The 21864-nt window shown below is 41.7% G+C and overlaps 1 protein-coding gene across 7 annotated transcripts in view; it reads left to right on the top strand.

The window, feature by feature from the left end:
* OSBPL1A (oxysterol binding protein like 1A) overlaps window positions 1-21864 on the top strand; it is an 83961-nt gene that overhangs the window by 49671 nt on the left and 12426 nt on the right. For all 7 annotated transcript variants that reach the window (XM_076329823.1, XM_076329820.1, XM_076329822.1 and 4 more), the window contains 6 exons: window positions 2517-2679; window positions 9914-10070; window positions 14897-14972; window positions 19912-20046; window positions 20381-20478; window positions 21201-21383. In XM_076329823.1, coding sequence (XP_076185938.1) covers window positions 2517-2679; window positions 9914-10070; window positions 14897-14972; window positions 19912-20046; window positions 20381-20478; window positions 21201-21383 — 812 coding nt within the window. The remainder of the gene's footprint in view (window positions 1-2516; window positions 2680-9913; window positions 10071-14896; window positions 14973-19911; window positions 20047-20380; window positions 20479-21200; window positions 21384-21864) is intronic.

Consider the following 21864-nt stretch of genomic DNA (forward strand, 5'->3'; position numbering starts at 1 on the left):
GTACTAGGCTGTAGAGGTTTGTAGAGCCACCTCTCGGCTCTCTGAATGTGTGTGTCCGTCCCACAAGCTCAGTACTGTTGACAGAAGTTTTATATTGGACTTTCATCTCCAGTCCCCAAGTTTTGAATTAAGGTTGCTTTAAAACCAGTTCATTCAGATGTGAATGAACAACCCAAAGGTTACAAGCAACAGACTTAAACATGTTTTCTTTTTTCCTTAGCTTCTGGCTAGCGTTGTGCTGCTTATGTACCAGATGAAAAGCTGCTTTTTGTTGCCTGCTAGTAATGTGTAATTGCTGTACTAGTAAGGGTTTGGCAGCTAGGAAGCCTGGAAGTACACAGAAAAGTGAACCTTACTGTAAAGCTGGCTATTTATTTTCCGAAAAGGGAATTTATTTCTAGTACACCTTCTGCAATTCTGAATAGCTCTACGTTATGATAGGGCAGAGGAACCTTAAAGTCAATAAAAGACTCTTTTGGGGGAGGCGTGATGTCTTAAGCCTGTATCTGTTGTTGCTTGTTTAGTCACACTATGATGCTTTTAGAGGATGCAAAAAAAAGTTCATCTGGGTTTTGCCAGATATATTTCAATTTTCTTTCAATTTGCTGTTAAATAACACTGAAACTTAAGTTTTAGGTAAAGATTTAAATCACTCAAATTATTTATCAAAACAAAACATTAGAGCATAAAGGCATCTAGTTCAATACTGCAAAAAAAAAATTGCAAATACCATTTTAGTAACTGGTTTTACTTTGCTGTTTAATAAGAATGAAAAGTACCATTATATCTTCAGTTCTCCACCCTCCCTCTCTCAGGAGAGTGAAATACCGACGCTGTTTCTCTAAATGGGCAGTTCCTTAACTGTTTGATAGTGTACAAAATGTAACCCTTGCAGAAACTGCTTAACAGATCTTTTGCAGTGGCATGTCCGATTTGTATGAAACATTGCAATAATGGGCTTCGTTGGTACTGCCAGAGTGAACTTTAAATGAAAGTGACAATAACTAGTCCAGACTTTTTTTCATTTTGTTCAGGGTAAAACTATTAGACAGTAAGTGAATTAGTGGTTTTATTGCTTTCAATTAGCAACCCAATTTTATACTTTTTTAATTATCGTTTAATTGGATTGCCCCCTTACTCTCAGAGCCTGGCAGCCAAACCAGTTGAATTCAGTATTTGGCGCAACTGAGGAGGTGAAAATTTCTTCCATAAATCTTCCTGCAGAGGATATGTTACTGCCAGCATAGAAACTCTTCTCTGGTAGTGGCAAATCTGTTTTAATATCTCCTTTCTAGCCTCTAAATTTGTACCCCCTCATTTGTGCCTGACTCTGAATCCACTATTAGAGTGGTTGTTATAACTGAGGGGGCTGAAGCCTCCAAAATAAAGTTTTAATGTAAAATGTAACCAGATGGGACACATGAACAGTTCTTAAATTAGATACAAAAAGGTGATGTTGGTATATGTGTAAGTTGCTTAGGAAAGTGTGTAAGTTGTCCCTGTAACTGTTCCAAGAGATTAATTGTCATGTTCTTAGTGGAGGGGGAATTAGCGTTGTAAACTGACCTTTGAGAGTAAACTAGAGGACAAGGCAGGGGTTGGGGATGCTTTTAAAAAGGAACTGCAAGGGAGAAAGGAAGAGAAAGGAAAAGAGTTAAGGGTTTAGGGACTGAAGGAGAAGCTGCACATTGAAGCCTTGCTGGGCTGGGAGAAGAGGCCCTTCCTGAGCCTTCAGCTACAGCCCTCTCCCCTCCTCTGGCAGAAAGAGGAGGCGGGAAAGCACCAGCAAAAAACCAAGGAGGAAATAGGAAGGACATGTTGCTCTCCCGTTACTAGTCCTGGACTCAAAACGTGGATAACATCATCCTCTCTGGAGCCGATTGCATGTGTGGGCTTAAAAAAAAGGTCCACCATCTGGTGGCCGGGCTTCTTTTTTTGTTAGCTTCTAACTCATCTGTAAACTGTTTTGGGAGTGGGGAGGGAGGGCTGTTTATATCGATGTTAAATCAGTTAGTAGAGGAATCTTTTTTAACCTCCTTCTGTAATCCTCAGGGTTAAATGTTTTCAGCTCATAGTTCAGTTGCAGTTATTTGTAGCTGACATTCCCATTTGCTCTGCAATTCAATTTAGATGATGCTGCTTGGCCCAAATTAGAGCAGACTAGTACAAGGAGCTTGGTGCATGTAGAAACTGATCACTAACTCCATAGTTAAGGTCATCCAAGCAGAGTTGTAAGTATTTCCCCTCAGTTTTAAGGTATAGTTATCTGGCTCAAATTCACTTTGTGGAATTGTGGTTTATACTGTCAGATCTTATTTGTCAGATTTCTCAACTACTGAAAATGCTGAGTAACAACCTTATTGTCATCACAAAAATACTGTAATATTCTCATTAATCCATGTGGTTTCAGTTCCAGCTGTTTGTCATTTATTTATTAGAGTCTATTTTCTGATTAGCTTCTAGCTACACATTCTTCGGAGAGATGAGATTTTATTCATACATGTATCTACTTATAGGTGAGGAATTTGAAACTGGAGCATGAGCAGGAGAAAAACAAGATCTTGTCAGAAGCGTTAGAGACGCTAGCTACCGAACACCATGAACTAGAGCAGTCCCTGGTTAAGGGATCTCCGCCTCTTAGCATCATCAGTGAAGAGCAGTTCTATGATGCTGTTTCAGGTAAGTAATGATGTCCAGAATGTGAGTGTGTAGCCAGCACGTGTGTGGTGAATGTGTTGGGGGGGATGAGGGGGTGGGAACGGCCTCACTTTAAGTGAAATCTCTGCCTTTCTAACGTGGCACTAATTTTAGGAGAGTGCTTCATGTGTTTTATGAGCGGGCCTCTCAAAATTTGCCTGAGTTCACCTGTAGAATTGTATTGTTTCACCTTAGCATGACAAAAAGTTACAAAACCACAGGGCAGTCATGAAAGGTCTGATTGCTTGGGTGTCTACGCCCTTTTTTAAAATAGCAAAACTTAAGACTCCTATTTTAGGAGATGTAACTGTATCTGGTAGCCTTCTGACTTGCTTTCTCCATGGTGGTGTATGGTTTTTTTATTTGTTTTGTTGTTAAGATCAGTCCATAAAAATCACTAGTTTTGAGAGATAATGAGGTTAAGAAAGGCTTGTTCTATTTTACTTTTGTATACCTTCAGTGTCACAGGTGGAAGAAAAGGATGAATCAAAATCCTGCATGCATTTCTGAAATATCTTTTCTTTCCCTGTCTGCCTTCAGTTTAGTATCTTTCATATTTTCATGTGCAGAACATGCAAATAGTGATTTTGGAAAACTCTCAACGACATAAGGTGATTACAACACGCATTTGTATAGAGAGGCTGTACACAGTGCAGCTCAATAATAGCTCTAACTGGGTGATCCTGCAGTGCACAGCTGTCTACAACTATGAAGGATCTGGAAAATCTTGAGGGTGAGCATAGTCTAACTGTAGCAGATAATTAGGTTGTGATGGTATACTTCATGAGCGAGTATGGGGTTACTTTTTCTGCGAGCTGAACTGTCTGATGCTTCTGACAGATGAGAAAAGCAGTGTTCCCAGACTCCTTGATAGGTGTTCTGCAGTGCGCAACTTAAGCAGAGAATAAAAACAGGCAAAGTGGAGTCCATGCTCAAGTATAGCACTAGCACAGGAACACAGCGGATCAACAGCAGACTTTGCTGCTTGGCACAGTAACAAATTTATCGAGCCTTCAAGGAGAAGAGATTGAGGAACACTAGAAACAGGTTCTTCAACCAGAACCAAAAGAACAATTCTGCTGAAAGGCCTCAGGCTCTTTTGCTTGTCACAACAAAGCAGAGAACAGTTGTTTATCTGGTGCTGCTGGAATGTAGTCTCTCCAGCCAGGCTCGCTTTGCCTATATGAGAAAATACTCAGCTTTGAAGAGCTGTTAGTCTATACATCCCATAACTAACCCAATCTCTAAATCTTCTTGAATGAAAGTGTCCAAAGCGTCCCCTCTAGCTGGGAGGGATGGTGTTTTTGTCACTTGAAGCTGCAAACAAATCACATCGAGTGGATTTGTATAACTGTGAAACTTGCTGAGCGTGTATATATATATATACACACACACACATATACATAACTATACACACATATATATACACACATATAAAAACATACATGTCAATTCTCTCTCCTTCGGGTGAAGTTACTTGACATAATTCATCTTGATTGCAATCTAAATAACTTTCCAGGACAGACTCACTTTCTTGACTGTCTGTCAACTTCATCAGACTTGTGTTAGATTCTCTTCTCTAGGTTGTTCACATTCAGTGCTTTGCAGTGATTAGGGTCCTCTCTGTCTCTGGAGGCACGTGTTTGGGGGAAGAGCAGTCTGATACTTTTTTTGGGAGGGGTCTAGTGAAAGGGAAATGTGACACATTTTCCTGACAGCTGGATGCATGTTATGACTTTCACTGTAAACACAAAAGGAATTAGTTTTTTGTGGTGGGGTTTTTTTGCTAATCACTGGGATCCTGGTAATACTTTCTAACCCTCTTGCTTTTCTGCCATGTCTGTGGAATCTCAACTAGAAGGCTTCTTGTCTCTGTATGACAGGAATACAGTGAGAGCAGAGGAGTTGGGGATATACAACACTGGCTCAGTTTGGGAATGTGGGTCTTCTTTCTTGGGCTAATGAGACAGGGGATACGATCATAAATGTTTTCATAACAGAGAGCAGTGACTAGGCCTAATTGTCAGAAGCTAAAAATTTGTATCTCCAGAAATCTAAAATACTAGGACTTTGTCTTCAAAGCTTTTGCTAAACCTGATTTGCAGTCTGATAGTATTTTATTAAGTTAAATGGTATTGATTTTGGATAAATAGATATTCATGAATTATCTTACTAGGCTGTATAGGAGATTGAGCAAACACCAATGTATTTTAACGGAGTGATGTGACAAGTTATAATGTCTGTCAGTGGAAAAATGCCACTACTTTGAGAGTATTTTTTCTATTAGGATACTATCTTTTTCTAGTTACAGTTCTCTGAATTTTTAAATCTCCATCATAGGAGTGAGTTTAGAAGTGAGAGTATTGCATAAGTAGGCTTGCACTTCGAGCTGAAGAATCGTTAGCTTTGACTTGACAGGTTGAAAGAAGAAGCCACTGCTGCTTTTTGTTTTGTTTTTTAAAAGAATATTGTCTGCATATTAGACACTTCTGCTTGTTTACTCTCAATGGAAGTTTCACTAGCTGTGACAATTCAGAGCAATGCAAGACTTTTCAAACAGGTTTTTGAACAAGAAGTGTATTAGAAAGGATATGTTTACGACAGCAGCTACTTGTCCCCATTTACCATGCTCTCATTCACACTGTAGAGCAATCTGATTGCATGAACCAGACTCCTGAATGAAGCTGAATCAGAAGATGCAGTCTGGTTGCTATTGGACGCTCAGTCCATGGTAGGAGAGTAGAGCTAATCTGAAGAGAACGCCACCAGGATGTATCTAGTTCAAGCGTCAAGTCCTCAGCACCATCTGTTTGGCTTGCAAATCTGCTCCAACTGAGCCATGCTACCTGCTAATGTTGGCATTAGACTAAATTGGTCACTGATAAGTCTGTGTTGTGTAGTTCTGTTTGTAGAAATTGTGGGTGCAATTACAGAAATATCCTCTTTCTCTTCCAAAACTGGGGTGAGGAAGATGTTTGTAATATGGTAAGATTGCTTACTGAAGTGGTAGTTTATTTGCTGAAGTCTCTCCTCTTTTTATTTTTAAGTGATATGCTGTTGTCAATGCTTTCTGACTGTTGCGGTGACTCATAAATCCCTGCGATGGGAGAGCAGTAGACACTGAACATGAAAGGAAGAACCTACAGGAAATGGGAGTTACTTGTGTTACTGAAGCATGGTATCCAGTGTTAAGAACAGCAAAGTTAAGGGTATTATTAATCTGAACTCTGACAGCAATAGGGCAGTTAACAGTGCTTCCCAGTGTCTCATCATGGGCGTGGTGGGAATGTGTAATTAAACTCATATGTGTAATAGCATAAATGTGTAATAGCACGTGGAGTGCTGGAGCTCTCGGTTTCAGGACTGAATGCTTAACCTGTCAAACTCTTCTTCTATGTTTAAAGCGGGGTGGGGCAGAGGCGGGGGGCATTGGGGAAGGGAAGAAGCACTGAACAAGTAGCAAAATTTACTAAGACCGATGGCATCTCCTAGAGAGATGGAGAACTTACTAGCTTTGGTTAAGACCTCAGGAAGCATATGAAAACGGCATAAAAATTCAGAGTCCATCCACAATGCCAAAAAATGGCTAAGCAGGTCAAGAATTGAAGGGTGAAGGTACTTGATTTTTACCTTGCAGATAAGATTCCCTGATTATATGTAAATTGCACACCCAATTTGGGAAGAGCTTAGAACTGTCCTGATTTTTCTCTTTAACAGGTTTTATGTGAGAGGTGCAGGTTTTCTGCAAACACAGCTTTTGTGTGTGTTGAGGGGGGTATTGATGGTATTACATAGATGCAATCTTACTATAAAAGCAGTTATTTAGCTACAGGAATATTTAGATTATACTAAAGCTAACCTGTCATAGTACAGCTTGAACTGTTATGTACCACTAATGGGTGCTGTGTTTATAACTAATGCTCCTAAATGGTACAAGAAGTAATAGACTAGTTCTGTTGCTTTTGCTCACTTCCTAGTTTGTCTCCAGTTATCAGCTCACTTAAAAGTAAAAATTGTACAAAAAGCATAGAAACTTACTGCCTTTCCTTCCACATTTAGGGTAGTTTGTCAAGTGTACCAAAAATACTCCACAACCTCTGCGAGACCACTGCTGCCTGTGGACTTCTTACCTGAATTCATTCTTTTAACTATATTCAAGGCATCTCAGAGAGGGATGGGAAACACCTGGTCAGAATTAAAACCCAACCTTGCCAGTGGTTAAACACTACCTTTCTCAGGTGTATTTATTAATCAAATACATTGGCCAAACTTTTCTGCCTGGAACTGAAGACTTACCAGTTGTTGCAATAGGAGATGAACTTCCCTTGAGTTAAGTTTCTGTCATTGCTTCTGCTGTTTCCCCTTGCTCTCCTACTCTTGCAAAATGTAGCTGGTGTTTCTACTGTTACCCTGACACTTCAGGTTTCATGAGCTGGAGTGCTTCCTAGTCAGCCTAGTCTTGTCTCAAAGATCACTTAAAAATTTTGGCTTCTGAACAGGGACTCTTATTCCTTCTCCCCCCTCCTCAGCCCACACCCCCTTAAGTTCAATAGAAAAAAAATCTCATTTTCTCCTCGTCATCTGTTTGACAGCTGCTCTGTAGCAACTTGTGAATATGTCTTTTTTTGCAGTGACGGGGGAGTATGCAAATCTTAATTCAGAAAAGAGTTAGCTGCAAGTACACAGGGAAAAGCTCAGTTTGAGTTGCCTATTGATCTGTGCTCACAATATAATACTAGGCTTGTTCACTCTGACACCTAACAAACTGTCACGGCTTGCTAAGCTCATTGGGTCAAAGGAGGTAGTTGAGGTTTAGGGATTGGAGATTGATATCTTTGGCAGGAGCTGTTGTAGACATACTTTCTCAATGAGAGCCGTTTCTCAGGAAAATGGGAGAGATATCTCTAGAGAGCAATTTCTTACAACAGTGTCTTGTTTCATTCTTCTAATGCTCTTTATTGTCTAGTATGCTCTTGTTGTATTAAGACACATGCCCTGGAGGAGGCTGGCTGGTCAGTGTCTACAGCTCTGGAGAGGTTTGCAGGTGCTGAGCTCAGTCCAGCATAATTGTCTCTCGGCACTGTAAGACCAGCATTAGGAGAACTGATCATGTGTAGTGTTTAAAAATCCTTGTTATACTGAGAAGCATATCAGAGAGTGGTCAGCAGTTCTGGTGAAGCTTGCCCGTTCTTCCCTTCCCGCCTCTGGAGTCCTAGGTCTGTTGCAGAAACTCAAATTGAGGGAATTGTGTGTTGTGACTCTTGTCTGAAAACAAGACAGTCCCGGATGGTACCAAAGAAGAAAGGAGCCTTACAGGAGGCAGACTCTTTCCTTTATGTTACAGGGTTTGCTTCATGCCTTTTTTGTCATGATAACTGCTGGCACAGTTGAGCAGCTCTTTCAATAGAGAGGTGGAATACTTATCTTGAAGGGATTTATAGCTCGTCATGTGGTCAGGATGCTGAGGCCCAAGTTGTGTTACACTGCTGGAGTGTGTCTTCCTCTGTGATATTTGCATACACAACAGTGTTTTCCTGACTACCTGGGCTTACGATCTCTGGAGAAATCTGTATTTTATGTATCGCACTTGTCCACAAGTAAAAATGCTTCTACTTATCCTACTGGTTATATATAGTACCCACCAAACTAATGCTTTGATATGTTATATGATAATTTGGCACAGAACTAGACTGACAAATTTGGGGAAACTTGTGAGAAGATTCTCTGGAGTGCCAGTCCACTTTTTTAACATATCCTCAGCACCAGCTGGCAGTTCTTTTCATTCCCTAGCAACTGGCTTAATTTCAGTACTGTCTTGATGAGGATAGGGATGGATGCTTTTAATGAAAGCAAAGATCTCCTTTATGCTTCTAGATCTCACTGTCTCTCTAGAGAGGATGGAGACATTGTGGCACAGCCTATTCACTCATCAGGATTTTGTCCTGTTCTTGACCCTTCTGTAATCTGGAGGTAGTAGAAGGTCCTCTTGTCACTGTCCCCTTCACCAAAGCAACATATAATTTACATGTTCTGGAGAACCTACTGGCATCATTTTTTAAGAGAAAACAAGAAAGCACCTGGCAATGGACAGCTGTGACTGAGATATTCTTTTGGATGGACTACTACTTCAGCAGGTTTTGATTACTAGTTTTGAATTAGAATCAGTGTGTGAGAGAATGACTAATCTTGCAATTTTTTCTCTGGGTATTTGCAGCCAAGATCAGTAGCATATGCTGAAGGAAGTACCTAGCAGGAATGGTGTGTACTACAGTTTGGGTTCGCTTCTTTCAGAAGCAGTGAGGCTTGCATTAAGATGTTTACTGTTCAGTGTTGTACCTGGTTTCTGTTAAATGATTTCCCAAATGGGATAGAAATTGGTGCATCTTTACTTGTCTTGAGCTGTTCCCTTGCTTCTTGGAACTTGCAGCTGGATAATCTTTTGACAATCTTGTCAAGTTTGAAAGAAAAACACAAAACAAAAATACAGCCTTTTGCCAGGAAATTTTTACTTTGTGATTTGGGGCAAGACTGTCTCTTCTCCAGAGCTGGTCAAGCATTACATGACCAAAACACTGGTTGGAAATAAGGTGGTGTCGTTGATGTTGTTTTTAGTTTTAGGTGTGATGTGGATTGTACTATTAACCTACCTTCCAGAGTACAAAGTTTATCTTACTGCTTGGTGAGCTTATCATTTAGACTTTGATGGGACTTACATGGCTAATGTAATCCACTGCATACGATACCTCCTTCTGTTCTTTGACACTTGTTCAGTAAGTTGGGAAGTGAAGGTTCCTGAACAGCACCGAGTGTCTAAGAATTTAGACCAAGCTGGAATCTTGTATAGGAGGAGTCAATACTTGACTGTTGAGGTAACTGGTATTTAGTTAAGTAAGATACTGGCATGTACATGACACTGGCGCTTGTCCTAAGCAAGTTATAGTAGCTTCAGTTTAATAAAAATGTCAGATTTTGGCTCTGTTTGATAGAAAATTTTTTAGTTTACTGTGTTCATTCTTATCTCGCAATCTCTTTAGTCTTTATCTAGATACAGAGCTGCAGCGGTCTGTGGCAGTACAAGTTACTTACCAAATGGATCCTGTCATCAGGACACAGTAGCCTACTTAGGTTTCAGTTTTGTACAAAGAGGGAAGGTCTGTTAGTGACTGAAGTCTAGCACAGGCTGTAGATTCATTGACATGCACCTGCTCTTTTGCAGATTCAGAATCTGAAAAATCAGTAAGTGGGTTTGAAACAACAACAGCCTACTCGTTAGAGGACAGCATGGATTCAAAAGATACGATAACTTCAAGCATGCCTGAAGAAAAGGTTTGTGGCAGTGGGGAGTCGCTGTCTAACGGAATCAAAAAACACAGGTAGGATGTTGCCTATTCTTAAGGTATTGTAATAAGCATTAATGGTGAGTAGAAGAGCACGGGAATCTCTGAAAAACTGTGAAAACTTTTAAAACTTTGTTAGGGATGATTGACAAGTAGTTGGTTGTGCTATGATTTTATAAAGAATATTTTTCCAAGGCTAGTATGCTCATTTGCATCTTGCTTTTTGGTGATCAAATCCGAGTAAGTAAAAATAAAATACAATGTGCTATGTAAAAATGGACACACTTGGGGTTTTTTAATAGATCTTATTGAAATTATGTGGATTTTAATTCCTTCATGTATCTTTAATGAGCTATGACTCCTATTGCCTCTTTAATTTCCAGTCATTTGATCCTTCTGTTGGTATCAGGAATGAATGAAAAATATTGCTAGCCTGGCATCAGAAAGTCAAATGTGAACAAAGGGAGTCTTATTCTAAAAGTCTCATCTATGTTTTATGTGCTTATTTTGTGTTGTCAAATGATCCATTTTTGTTTGTTTCCTTGCTGATAAAGGAGGACAATAGGTCTGGAGTTAATGAGATGTAATAGACACCACTATTCTCGAGTTTCAGTGAAGGGGCAATATAATGTTTGTGCTACAGATGAAGCCAGACTTCAGTGTGTTTCAAAAAGACTACTTTGGAAGTGTTTTGAATGTGCGGAATGATGACGGGGACACCAGATTTCTGTAAAAACAGGAAATTCATATTTAATTTTACAGAAGCAAGCAAGACATGCTTTAATTACTTGGTAGTATCTTAAATAGTTAAATTGCAGTGACTGTTGAAGTATGTGGTAATGTCAGAGACCTGATGTTTCAAGGTTCAACCTCTGCGTGTATATCCCTCCCATACTAGGCAAAGACTAAGGCATATGAGGGCTTGGGTGGAGTAACGGGGTGGTTTGGGAAGGTATCATAAAGCAGCTGACTAAGCATGTTGTTCTGCGCTCTTGTGCTGTTAGCAAGGGTGGTATTTATGGCCTTGGCTAAGTGCCTTTCCTAATTAGAGCAGGAAGTTCAGGGGTGGGGGGAAGCACTAGGTGAGGGTGAACATCTCGCTTGCATTCATTGCCTTGGAAACAATGAGGAGAAAGGAGGCAATTCATGATCAACATGAAAATGATGATGCATGTTGACATGCGTTGTCTTGAAGAGTTTTAAGAGGAATTGATCTTCTGTTTACTATAAAAAATAAATAACTTGGCAAGTTTCCATAACACTGCAGTATGTTGTCAGAACTGTAGGGAGCAGGTGACTGGAGGAGCATTTAAGATCTGCTCGTTTTATAAGGGGGAATGAAGAGTAATAAACAAGTACCTCTGCGTAAGTTGTTTCTCTTGAGTTGCATGTCTCTTAGTAGTAAAGAGAGTATAGGATGTTGGAGTAAAATGAGTGCATAAATTGGCTGGCTAATAATTTACTGCTAAAGAAAAGTGGACACATCTGTTTTGCATATAGATGAGAATGTGTGGTCATATTTTATGTGACTAAATGGCTACAGCTCAACCTAGAGTGTGCTCTATAATGTCAAGCTTTTTTACCTGGCACCTTGGTGACACATTGGGATTTGTCCACAAATATATTGATGCAAACGGTTTCTCCCCAGAGCTCAGCCAATTTAAATCTTACCTCCAAGAGAACCTTCTCAAGGGATGGAAGTTGTGTGGTGTTTCTAGCCTTGTTTCTGAGGCTCTTGGTGGCAGCGATGTTTGGCCTGGTATGGGATCTGTTTGCCATGTCTGATTACAGTTCTGACTTCAGAACTGTGTTACCTACGTGGAGCTGCTGGCTCCAGTTTGTGCCTCTTTTGGGTTTGGGGCTTGTTAGAGGGCATGTGGTCAAATACGCCTCGTCTGTGATGCCACCTGTGTACTTTCCAGAGCAGAAACCTTAACTTCTTGATGCTGTGCAAAGTGAGGGGGACAGAATGTTTTGACAGCACTTAATTCCATCCTTACACCCTTGGGTTTGCTATAACTTTTTTGTTTAACTTCCATTTGTGTTAACCACATGGAAACAAGTCACTTAGAGAATAGACCGGTTTATTTTCTTTTGCATAAAATCTTGATACCTTCCTGTAGTTCCTCAGATGAATAGAAGATCTGCAGCTGCATTTGGGTTGAGAGTACCTAACGCTGTTTAGCAGTCAGTATAAATAAGACTATTTCTTTCTAACGTCTAGAAAACCTGAGTTCTAATCTGCCTCCCTTATTTGAGTGGTGAGTGTTTTCCACAGGGAGGTGGAGGTTGGTTTTTGGTGGGGGGGGTGGTTTGGTTTTGGAGATGTAGGAATAAATCTGTTAGTTCCAAGGAATTAAAAGTGTTGAGATGTACGTATATAGGTAGGTGAAGCCAGTGCCACTTAATAATCTGCTGTCTTGTTCTGATTTCTTAAATGTAGTTTGCATCCTACTGGTTGCTCATAGAGTGTTTGAAAGAATGTGGGTGACGTGACTTCTTGTAGTTTAGGTTGATTTGGGAGTGGACACCAACCCTTGCACAAAAATGTTCTGTAATACCTGCCAACATTTAACATCCATTTTATTGCTGCTGTTTCCCTCTTATTGCTGAGTTTTTGTAGTCAGCTTTCCCTTTGGTCCCTGCATTGGGGGCCTTTCAGAATGCAAACATGTTTGTGTTTGGCTTTTTGGGAGCCAGGAGGTTATTTGATCAAGTTTACATGAAGAGCAAGCTAAACATGCCCTTTCCATACAATATATATTCTTCCCCACAAGATTCCTGTAGTAGCTGATCTACTATAGATAATGCTTCCAACAAGTGTTTTTGTTTAAGTGAATGATCTTAAATGCATCTTATCTGTTCTACTGCACAGAAATTCCAGCAGATGTTTTTGTCACTTAAAGCTAAAATTAACTTCCTGAGTTGTTTCTAAAATCGACATCTGGAAGGAAATTTTTTGCATTCACAAACGTTTCCCTTAATCACAGGGAGTGTGTCAAGGTTAGTAGGCCTCACGTCTTGGCTGCCTGTCGTTTTTCCACATGTCCTTACTTATCCCTGGGATCTTTCTTGGTGGCTTAAAACTGCTTTGTTTCTTCAGTATGTGTGTGTTATATGGAGAAAAGAACTGACTCCCATATCAGGTTTGGCTGATATATGTAAGAAATATGGATGAATGGCTGAAACTGAATGTCAACTTTCAAGTAATTAAACAAATTTAACGGATGGACAGGTTAACTTTAATGAAAATGTAGGTTTTACTATGTAAGGAAAGCAATCCCTGTGTATACTTCAGCAAACTAGAATGTGTTTTACATGCAGAAGGGCTTACCTAAACACAAACGCCCGCTCTGCTAACTGCCTTCATTGAAGAATGCACAGAAAAGTGAACACTATAAACGAAGATAAGACTGAATACTTGGTGGACACTGTCCTCTCCTGGAGATTTGTATCAAAGCATCCACAGAAGTATTTTATACTTAATAATAGTCAAGATGATCTGTTTCATGAAATATTTTTGTATCAGTAGAAAATCAGAATAGGGAGTGAGTGATGTCATGTTGGTCAATTGAAATAAATCCTCCTACCCACTGATCCCCTGCATGGGAGCTGAGTAAAATCAGTTAGTGTTAGGCTGTTAGCTACTTACTAACAAAACATAGTTTGGTACCATAAGGAGTTCAGGCGTATGACTAGGTTTTTGATTGGATGGGGCTTGTATTTTAAGGAGCATTTTTTGGTTTTGTTCTTTCTGAAGACTGAAACATCAACCCTGGTAAAGGTGTTTCAGTAACAGATAACTGTGAGGTGACACAGCTGGTAGGGCTACTGAAACTGACAACTTAACCTGAATAGATTTTTTTATCTTATTTGATTTTTTCTCTTGGCAATGTTTCTGTTTATCAGAAAAGTGGGGTGGAGGAGGCAGCTACAGCCTGTTCACACTCTCTAAAAAGATACTGCTTTAGCTACTTTGAGGGGAGACAAGACCTTCTTGGTTAGGAGGGCAACATGATCATTTAGAGTTAACTAAACTTTGAAACTCAAATAGTTTATGCAGTTTGAGTGAGCTGTAGATAGTTCTTATCTATTGAGAATTTTTCTCATTGGTAATAGCTTTATGATCCAAATACAAATTTTAGTGTTGTTGTGGACAAAGGGCTTTGACCTGTATTTATGCTTTTCTATAGGTAAATTGGATTAATAGTTGAGCTGGTCAGCAGCAGTAAGAAAACAGAACAAAATCTGTGCCTGATTTCTCGTAAAGCTGAGAAATACAGGCTGTATTACACAGACTAAATGGTCTTGAAAATATGTTTAACACTTGCTTCAGGATATGTCAGCACCCTGTAGAATAGGCTGCTGTGTTTTCTGTTCTTTAATGATGCTGCTTTTTCTGTTGTTCCTGAGGGCTGATTTTAATACAGGCAATAAATGTCATGGCCCTTCATTGTCAGTATACAGGTGACTAGCAAAAAAAACCCCCACTGTTTAACCCTCAAATCTGTTCAGACGTAGTGAACGTACCTATGTACCTACTCAGAAAGAACTTATTTTTTCTCACAAAGACACAACTAAATATCTTAATGGTGCTATTGTGAAAACACTGTTCTGATAACTGACATAGAAATTCTCTTCCGCTGTTCTTATGCAAAATGAAGGGAATGGTTCTGGTTCTGCTTTTGGAGAAATTCGGGTTTCTGTGCAGGTAAAACAAGTAGCACTGTCGTTCCCCCTTGGTTTTTAATTTAAAAATTGGAAAACTGTTACTTTCAAAAAAGAGTATTTGGGTTTCTTAGTCATGGTTAGTAATGGAAAACTTTTCTTACTTCCGCTTTCTTCCCTGTTCCTTTCTGCAGAACAAGCTTGCCATCTCCGATGTTTTCTAGAAATGACTTCAGTATCTGGAGTATCTTAAGAAAATGCATTGGAATGGTAGGTAATCAGAAAGCTATGATAAAAGATGTGAAGTGATTGTTTCATTTGAGGCCCAAATGTAAACTTGTTGGGGAGAGGGTTGGGGTTTTTTTTTAAATTTGCTTCTTATGCTTTATTTGCTTTCACAAATTGAGAAAGTAAGACTTGGTCAGAGCAATATTCCTTCAGTAAAAGCATTTTCTCTTTATTTTAACCCTTAAAGTACTTTGTGGTAGCAAAAATTTTTTACTTTGACTGTGAAAAAAACAAAACAAAACCAAAAAACTAAACTACTTTAATTTTGCTCTTCTCCCTTCCCCTTAGTATCTCAGTCTTCCCCCCATGGTGTTACTAGCCAGACAGTGGCCAGATCAGAGGTTAGCTGGTTGGCACATAATCTGCTTCCAGCTACAAGTGAATTGAGAAGAGTCCTTCTCTCCATTAGATCCTGCAATAGGCTGAAAGTACTTACGGCTGATAAAGCTCTGTCAGCCTGTAACAGTAGCCTACAGAAGGGAATGTGTGCTTACCGGGGGCTTGTATCAGGGATGTCACCGAGAGACAGGCCTTGTACAGTCCACTGACTGTTACCTGCTGCTGCTGTTTCACATGGGCACCAGCCAGGCATACAGCCAGGAGCAGTCTGAGGAGTATCAGGAAGGATTACAGAGCCCTGGGAGCAACGGTAAGGGACTCTGGAGGTAGGGTTTTTTTCATCAGTCCTCCAGGTCAAAGGGAAGGGGTTTGAAAGGGCCAATTGAATCTGGTGAATCAACAAATGATTACAGGACTGGTGCCACAGCCAGGGATTCGGCTACTTAGACCATGGGACTCGCTTTGAGGAAACTGGCCTACTGGGGGCTGATGGGGTCCATCTGTCAGAGAAGGGGAAGAACATCTTTGGTCATAGGCTTGCCAAGCTGGTGAAGAGGGCTTTAAAGTTCCTGGGTGAGGGGAACCTCAATCCATCCCACTCGTACCAGTTTGATGCCAGTGGCAGCAATAGATGCCCAGAGCCTGGAGAAGGAACACAGGTCAGCAGGAGAGCGCCTGAAGAGCAGCACAAAGGAATTCCAGCCAGTAAGACAGCTTCATTGGGGGGCCAACTTAAACGCCTCTATGCAAACGCACGTAGCATGGGGAATAAACAAGAGGAGTTGGAGATGTGTGCACACCTGTAGGGCTACGACCTTATTGGCATCACGGAGACACGGTAGGATGGCTCCTATGACTGAAGTGCTGGAATGGAGGGGTACAGGCTCTTTAGGAAGGACAGGCAGGGGAGATGAGGAGGGGCTGTCGCTCTGTGTGTCAATAACCAGCTAGAGTGCATGGAGCTCTGCCTGGGGATGGATGAGGAGCCGACCGAGAGCTTATGCTCAGGATTAAAGGGAAGGCAGGGACAGGTGACATTACAGTGGGGGTCTGCTACAGGCCACCTGACCAGGAAGACTGAGTGGATGAGGCCCTCTATAGACAGATAGGAGCAGCCTCACGCTCACAAGCCCTGGTCCTCATGGGGGACTTCAGCCACCCCGATACCTGTTGGAGGGACAACATGGCAGGGCATAAGCAATCCGAGAGGCTCCTGGAATGTGTCGATGGTAACTTCCTTCTCCAAGTGGTACAGGAGTCAACGAGGAGAGGTGCTATGCTGGACCTTGTTCTCACCAACAAGGAGGGGCTGGTGGGGAATGTGAAGCTCAAGGGCAGCCTTGGCTGCAGTGACCATGACATGGTGGGGTTCCAGATCCTTAGGGCACCGAGAAGGGTGCACAGCAAGCTCGCTCCCCTGGACTTCAGGAGAGCAGACTTTGGCCTCTTCAGGGATCTGCTTAGCAGAGTACCATGGGATAAAGCCCTGGGGGGAAGAGGGCCCCAAGAAAGCTGGGTAATAGTCAAGGATCACCTCCTCCAAGCTCAGGAGTGATGCATCCCAACAAAGAGGAAGTCAGGCAAAAACGCCAGGAGGCCTGCATGGATGAACCAGGAGCTCCTGGACAAACTCAAACACAGAAAGGAAGCCTACAGAGGGTGGAAGCAAGGACAGGTAGCCTGGGAGGAATACAGAGAAATTGTCTGAGCAGCCCGCGATCAGGTTAGGAAAACTAAAGCCCTGATAGAATTAAGTCTGGCCAGGGACATCAAGGGCAACAAGAAAAGCTTCTATAGGTACACTGGTGATAAAAGGAAGACTAGGGAAAATGTGGGCCCTCTCTGGAAGGAAACGGGAGACCTGGTTAACTGGGATGTGGAGAAGGCGGAGGTACTCAACGACTTTTTTGCCTCAGTCTTCACTGGCAAGTGCCCAAGCCACACCGCCCAAGTCGCAGAAGGCAAAGGCAGGCACTGGGAGAATGAAGAACTGCCCACTGTAGGAGAAGATCAGGTTCGAGACCATCTAAGGCACCTGAAGGTGCACAAGTCCATGGAACCTGATGAGATGCATCCGCGGGTGCTGAAGGAACCGGCGGATGAAGTTGCTAAGCCACTATCCATCATAATTGAGAAGTCGTGGCAGTCCAGCGAAGTCCCCACTGACTGGAAAAGGGGAAACATAACCCCCATTTTTAAAAAGGGAAAAAAGGAAGACCCGGGGAACTCAGGCCAGTCAGTCTCACCTCTGTGCCTGGGAAGATCATGGAACAGATCCTCATGGAAGCTATGCTAAGGCACATGGAAAATAAGGAGGTGACTGGTGACAGCCAACATGGCTTCACTAAGGGCAAATCGTGCCTGACCGATTTGGTGGCCTTCTACGACAGGGTTACAGCATTGGTGGATAAGCGAAGAGCAACTGACATCATCTACCCTGACTTGTGCAAAGCATTTGACGCTGTCCCGAATGACATCCTTGTCTCTAAATTGGAGAGACATGGATTTGATGGATGGTCCACTTGGTGGATAAGGAATTTTGACTGCACTCAAAGAGTTGCGGTCAATGGTTCGATGTCCAAGTGGAGACCAGTGATGAGTGGTGTTCCTCAGGGGTTGGTATTGGGACTGGTGCTGTTTAACATCTTTGTTGGTGACATGGACGGTGGGATTGAGTGCACCCTCAGCAAGTTTGCAGATGACACCAAGCTGTGTGGTGCGGTTGACACGCCAGAGGGAAGGGATGCCATCCAGAGGGACCTTAACAGGCTTGAGAGGTGGACCCGTGTGAACCTCATGAAGTTCAACAAGGCCAGGTGCAAGGTCCTGCACCTGGGTTGGGGCAATCCCAAGCACAAATACAGGCTGGGCAGAGAATAGATTGTGAGCAGCCCTGAGAAGGACTTCAGGGTGTTGGTTGATGAGAAGCTCAATGTGACCCAGCAATGTGCACTTGCAGCCCAGAAAGCCAACCGTATCCTGGGCCACATCAAAAGAAGCGTGACCAGCAGGTCGAGGGAGGTGATTCTGCGCCTCTACTCCATTCTCATGAGACCCCACCTGGAGTACTGCATTCAGCTCTGGGGCCCCCAACATAAGAAGGACATGGAGCTGTTGGAGCGAGTCCAGAGGAGGGCCATGAAGATGATCAGAGGGCTGGAGCACCTCTCCTATGAAGACAGGCTGAGAGAGTTGGGGGTGTTCAGCCTGGAGAAGAGAAGGCTCCGGGGAGACCTCATAGCAGCCTTCCAGTACCTGAAGGGGGGCCCACAAGAAAGCTGGAGAGGGACTTTTTACAAGGGCATGTAGTGATAGGACAAGGGGTAATGGCTTTAAACTGAAAGAGGGTAGATTTAGATTAGATATAAGGAAGAAATTCTTCACTATGAGGCACTGGAAGAGGTTGCTCAGAGAAGTTGTAGATGCCCCCTCCCTGGAAGTGTTCAAGGTCAGCCTAGTCTAGTGGAAGGTATCCTTGCGTATGGCAGGGGTGTTGGATCTAGATGACCTTTAAGGTCCCTTCCAACCCAAACCATTTTATGATTTAGTCACTGTTGTTTTCTCCTCCTCCCCTTGCTGTAGTTAGAAACAGCACCAAGCAATGAGATGTGGAAATGCTGGGGAATGCCTGTATCAGCAGCTCCAGGTCTCCTGAGTTGCTGTGAAGCATCTGAGGCTTCTCACAGTGGCTTTAGCAGAAAAGTGTTACAACCTTAAAATACAAAGAGCAGACTGAAAGCCTGTCTTGCATAAGGTGTGTGCAGGAAAACAATCCACAAAGGTCTTAATTCTGCTTTGCAGAAATTGCTGCACAGAAGTTGCACTTTGGGGGAGGAGGGGGACAGAACTTGGAGTGGATTGTACTGAAGTGTCTGCCAAAGCTGTTAGTGCGAGATGCTGCTATTATGGTTAAGAACAGTGCTGTTTACTGTGCACATTGCCAGTGGTCATACTATATGCTTTTAATTTGCTACTGCAGGCAGTTTAAAACATTGCTATGTTACGCGTTCAGAGGGCATGCTTTTTAAAAATGAGAAAGAGAATAAAGAGCATCAAAGCTGTAGGACTTCTTTTAAATTTTTATTCCTGTTACAAAAATTCCTTTTTTCTTCAGAATACAGAATCCCTGTTTTTACTCGCCATGTTTCCCTGTCCTTTCTCATCCTCCTCCCCCCAGCTGCCCACCTGCCTCCAAAAAAAGATAATATGTTTAAGTAATTAGACGGCCTATATCTATTTTAAGAGTAATAAATAACTTAAGTCTTTAAAAGGGTCCTTAATACTTCATTCTATTGTTTCATCTCACCTTCTTAATGCATTTGTTGGTAGGAAGTTTGTTTGTTTCATGTTTGGTTTTCTTTTTGTTTTAAAAGTAGCCTTAACGTCAACACAGATGGGCTTATCAAGCTCATAAGGGATGTACAGGGTGTTTTCCTTTCAGCATTAGTGGAGCCGGGTCAAGCACATTGCATTAGCACTGAGAGCATAATTTATTTTTGTAATAAGCCAATTACACTTGGGTTACTGCAGGTCAGCGTATCTAATCATTTGGTTTTTAACACAAACTTCATTTGCGCATCAGGAGTTGTCGAAGATCACAATGCCGGTTATATTCAATGAGCCACTGAGCTTTCTACAGCGACTTACAGAGTATATGGAGCATACATACCTCATCCACAAAGCCAGCTCACTTTCCAGCACAACTGAGCGAATGCAGGTACTTTGGATGTGGTAATTTGTGCTAGCTCTTGATGAATGCGTTGGGATTTTTTTCTTCATAGATAGTCTCATTATAGGAGGAACTCCTGTAATTTGCTGCATGTCGGATTCTCTCATTCATTCACCAGTTTTGCTTATCTAGGAAAAAGTTTTGCTTTTCCTAAGGCTTGCTTTTTTTTAGTCTTCTGATGAAAACTTTATTCCTCTGCCTTGCAAACAGAGCTTTGCTAAGGTATTTCAGAAGAGTCATTCTGTAATGCCATGACTGCTGTTGATAGTTGATAAAGACTAAAATCAGGAGATTAACTGTGTACTCATACTCTTTTGAATAGTGTGTTGCTGCATTTGCTGTGTCTGCTGTAGCCTCACAGTGGGAACGTACAGGGAAGCCGTTCAACCCGTTGCTTGGGGAGACGTATGAATTGATCAGGTAATGAACAGAAGATGCACTGAAGAGCGGAGAGTGGTATTCTGTGTAACTGATGCTTCATTAGACTTGTCAGGTGGCTTGCAGATTGCTCTCTGGCTTGTAGGATTCCACCCATTCTCCTAGCAGCTGCTGGAGGTGCTTGCAATGCGTGTTGGTGTTCAGCAATGCACCTTCCAGTGAAGGGAAACTACTTAACTTTCAACTCCGAGCAGGCAAAGGAAATTTGCCAGGTTTAAAAGCAAGTTTTATTTACAAAAATGACTATTTTTTCTGAAACCTTCTGAATGAAAAGATGCGTGGTACATAAGGGAGGTGTTAGAATTGTAATATTCATTACATGAGTGTCCAGAATACAAATAGGCAATGTTAGTCTATTAGTGTGCTGCTGCACTTAGGGCACTTTTTTCTCTCAGGTGAGGTTTTGGCCCATGTTTATATGAAAGTTTAAGAAAGAGGTCACTATCAAAAGTAAACATATTGGCTGATCAGATTTAGTAGTTTTTGTTACCTTTTTACATTATGGGCTCAGTTATTTAGAATGAGGATTTTGTGTGTATTAGTTGATCTGTCTCTTTGTTTTATCCTAGGGTTTTAACTAACTCTTGCACTGAGTACAGCAACTATGCATGGGTCCAACTATCTGTTTCACCCTGGGGAAAAGAACTGCAACTTCACTACACTTGATACATAGATACATGCTTTTGGTTGTCTTTATTTTGCAGAGATGATCTTGGATTTAGACTTCTCTCAGAGCAAGTTAGCCATCATCCACCAATCAGTGCTTTCTATGCTGAAGGTTTAAATAATGATTTTGTGTTTCATGGATCAATTTATCCTAAACTCAAATTCTGGGGCAAGAGCGTGGAAGCGGAACCAAAAGGCACAATGACTTTGGAGCTTCTTGAGTAAGTTGATAAGTAATAATTGCATAGGCACAGTGGCCACATCCATGATGATTAGTGTGCATTAGTCTCATGGCTTAGGAACAGACATGTCTAACTCCCACATCCTGATGTTTGATGGCAGATCACTTTGCGGGGAGGAGGGGATGAGAAGATGAAAGGAACTGCCATCATTTCTCCTAATATACAGCGTACTAATAGTAGCAGTAGTTGGGGCTTGTGTCTGTATGTTCTGCAGATGCCTGGACATCAGTCCTACTAAGACTAGCACGCTTGAGTCCTGTTGGCTTTCCTCGTGTCATTCAGTGCTAGCAGTGACTGCACTAAAGTGGCTGTTTTAAGGAATTCATAAAATCAGTAGCAATAGGTTAATAAACTTCTTGGGTTTCTTGACTTATTGCCGTGTCCATTTCAAGACTTGGTGTGATTTATAGATGATGGATCATTGCAGGAGTGACATCCAGTACAAAGATAGAGTATTTTA

Source organism: Aptenodytes patagonicus, chromosome 2 (genome assembly GCF_965638725.1).
Source record: "Aptenodytes patagonicus chromosome 2, bAptPat1.pri.cur, whole genome shotgun sequence".
NCBI classification, from domain to species: Eukaryota; Metazoa; Chordata; class Aves; order Sphenisciformes; family Spheniscidae; genus Aptenodytes; species Aptenodytes patagonicus.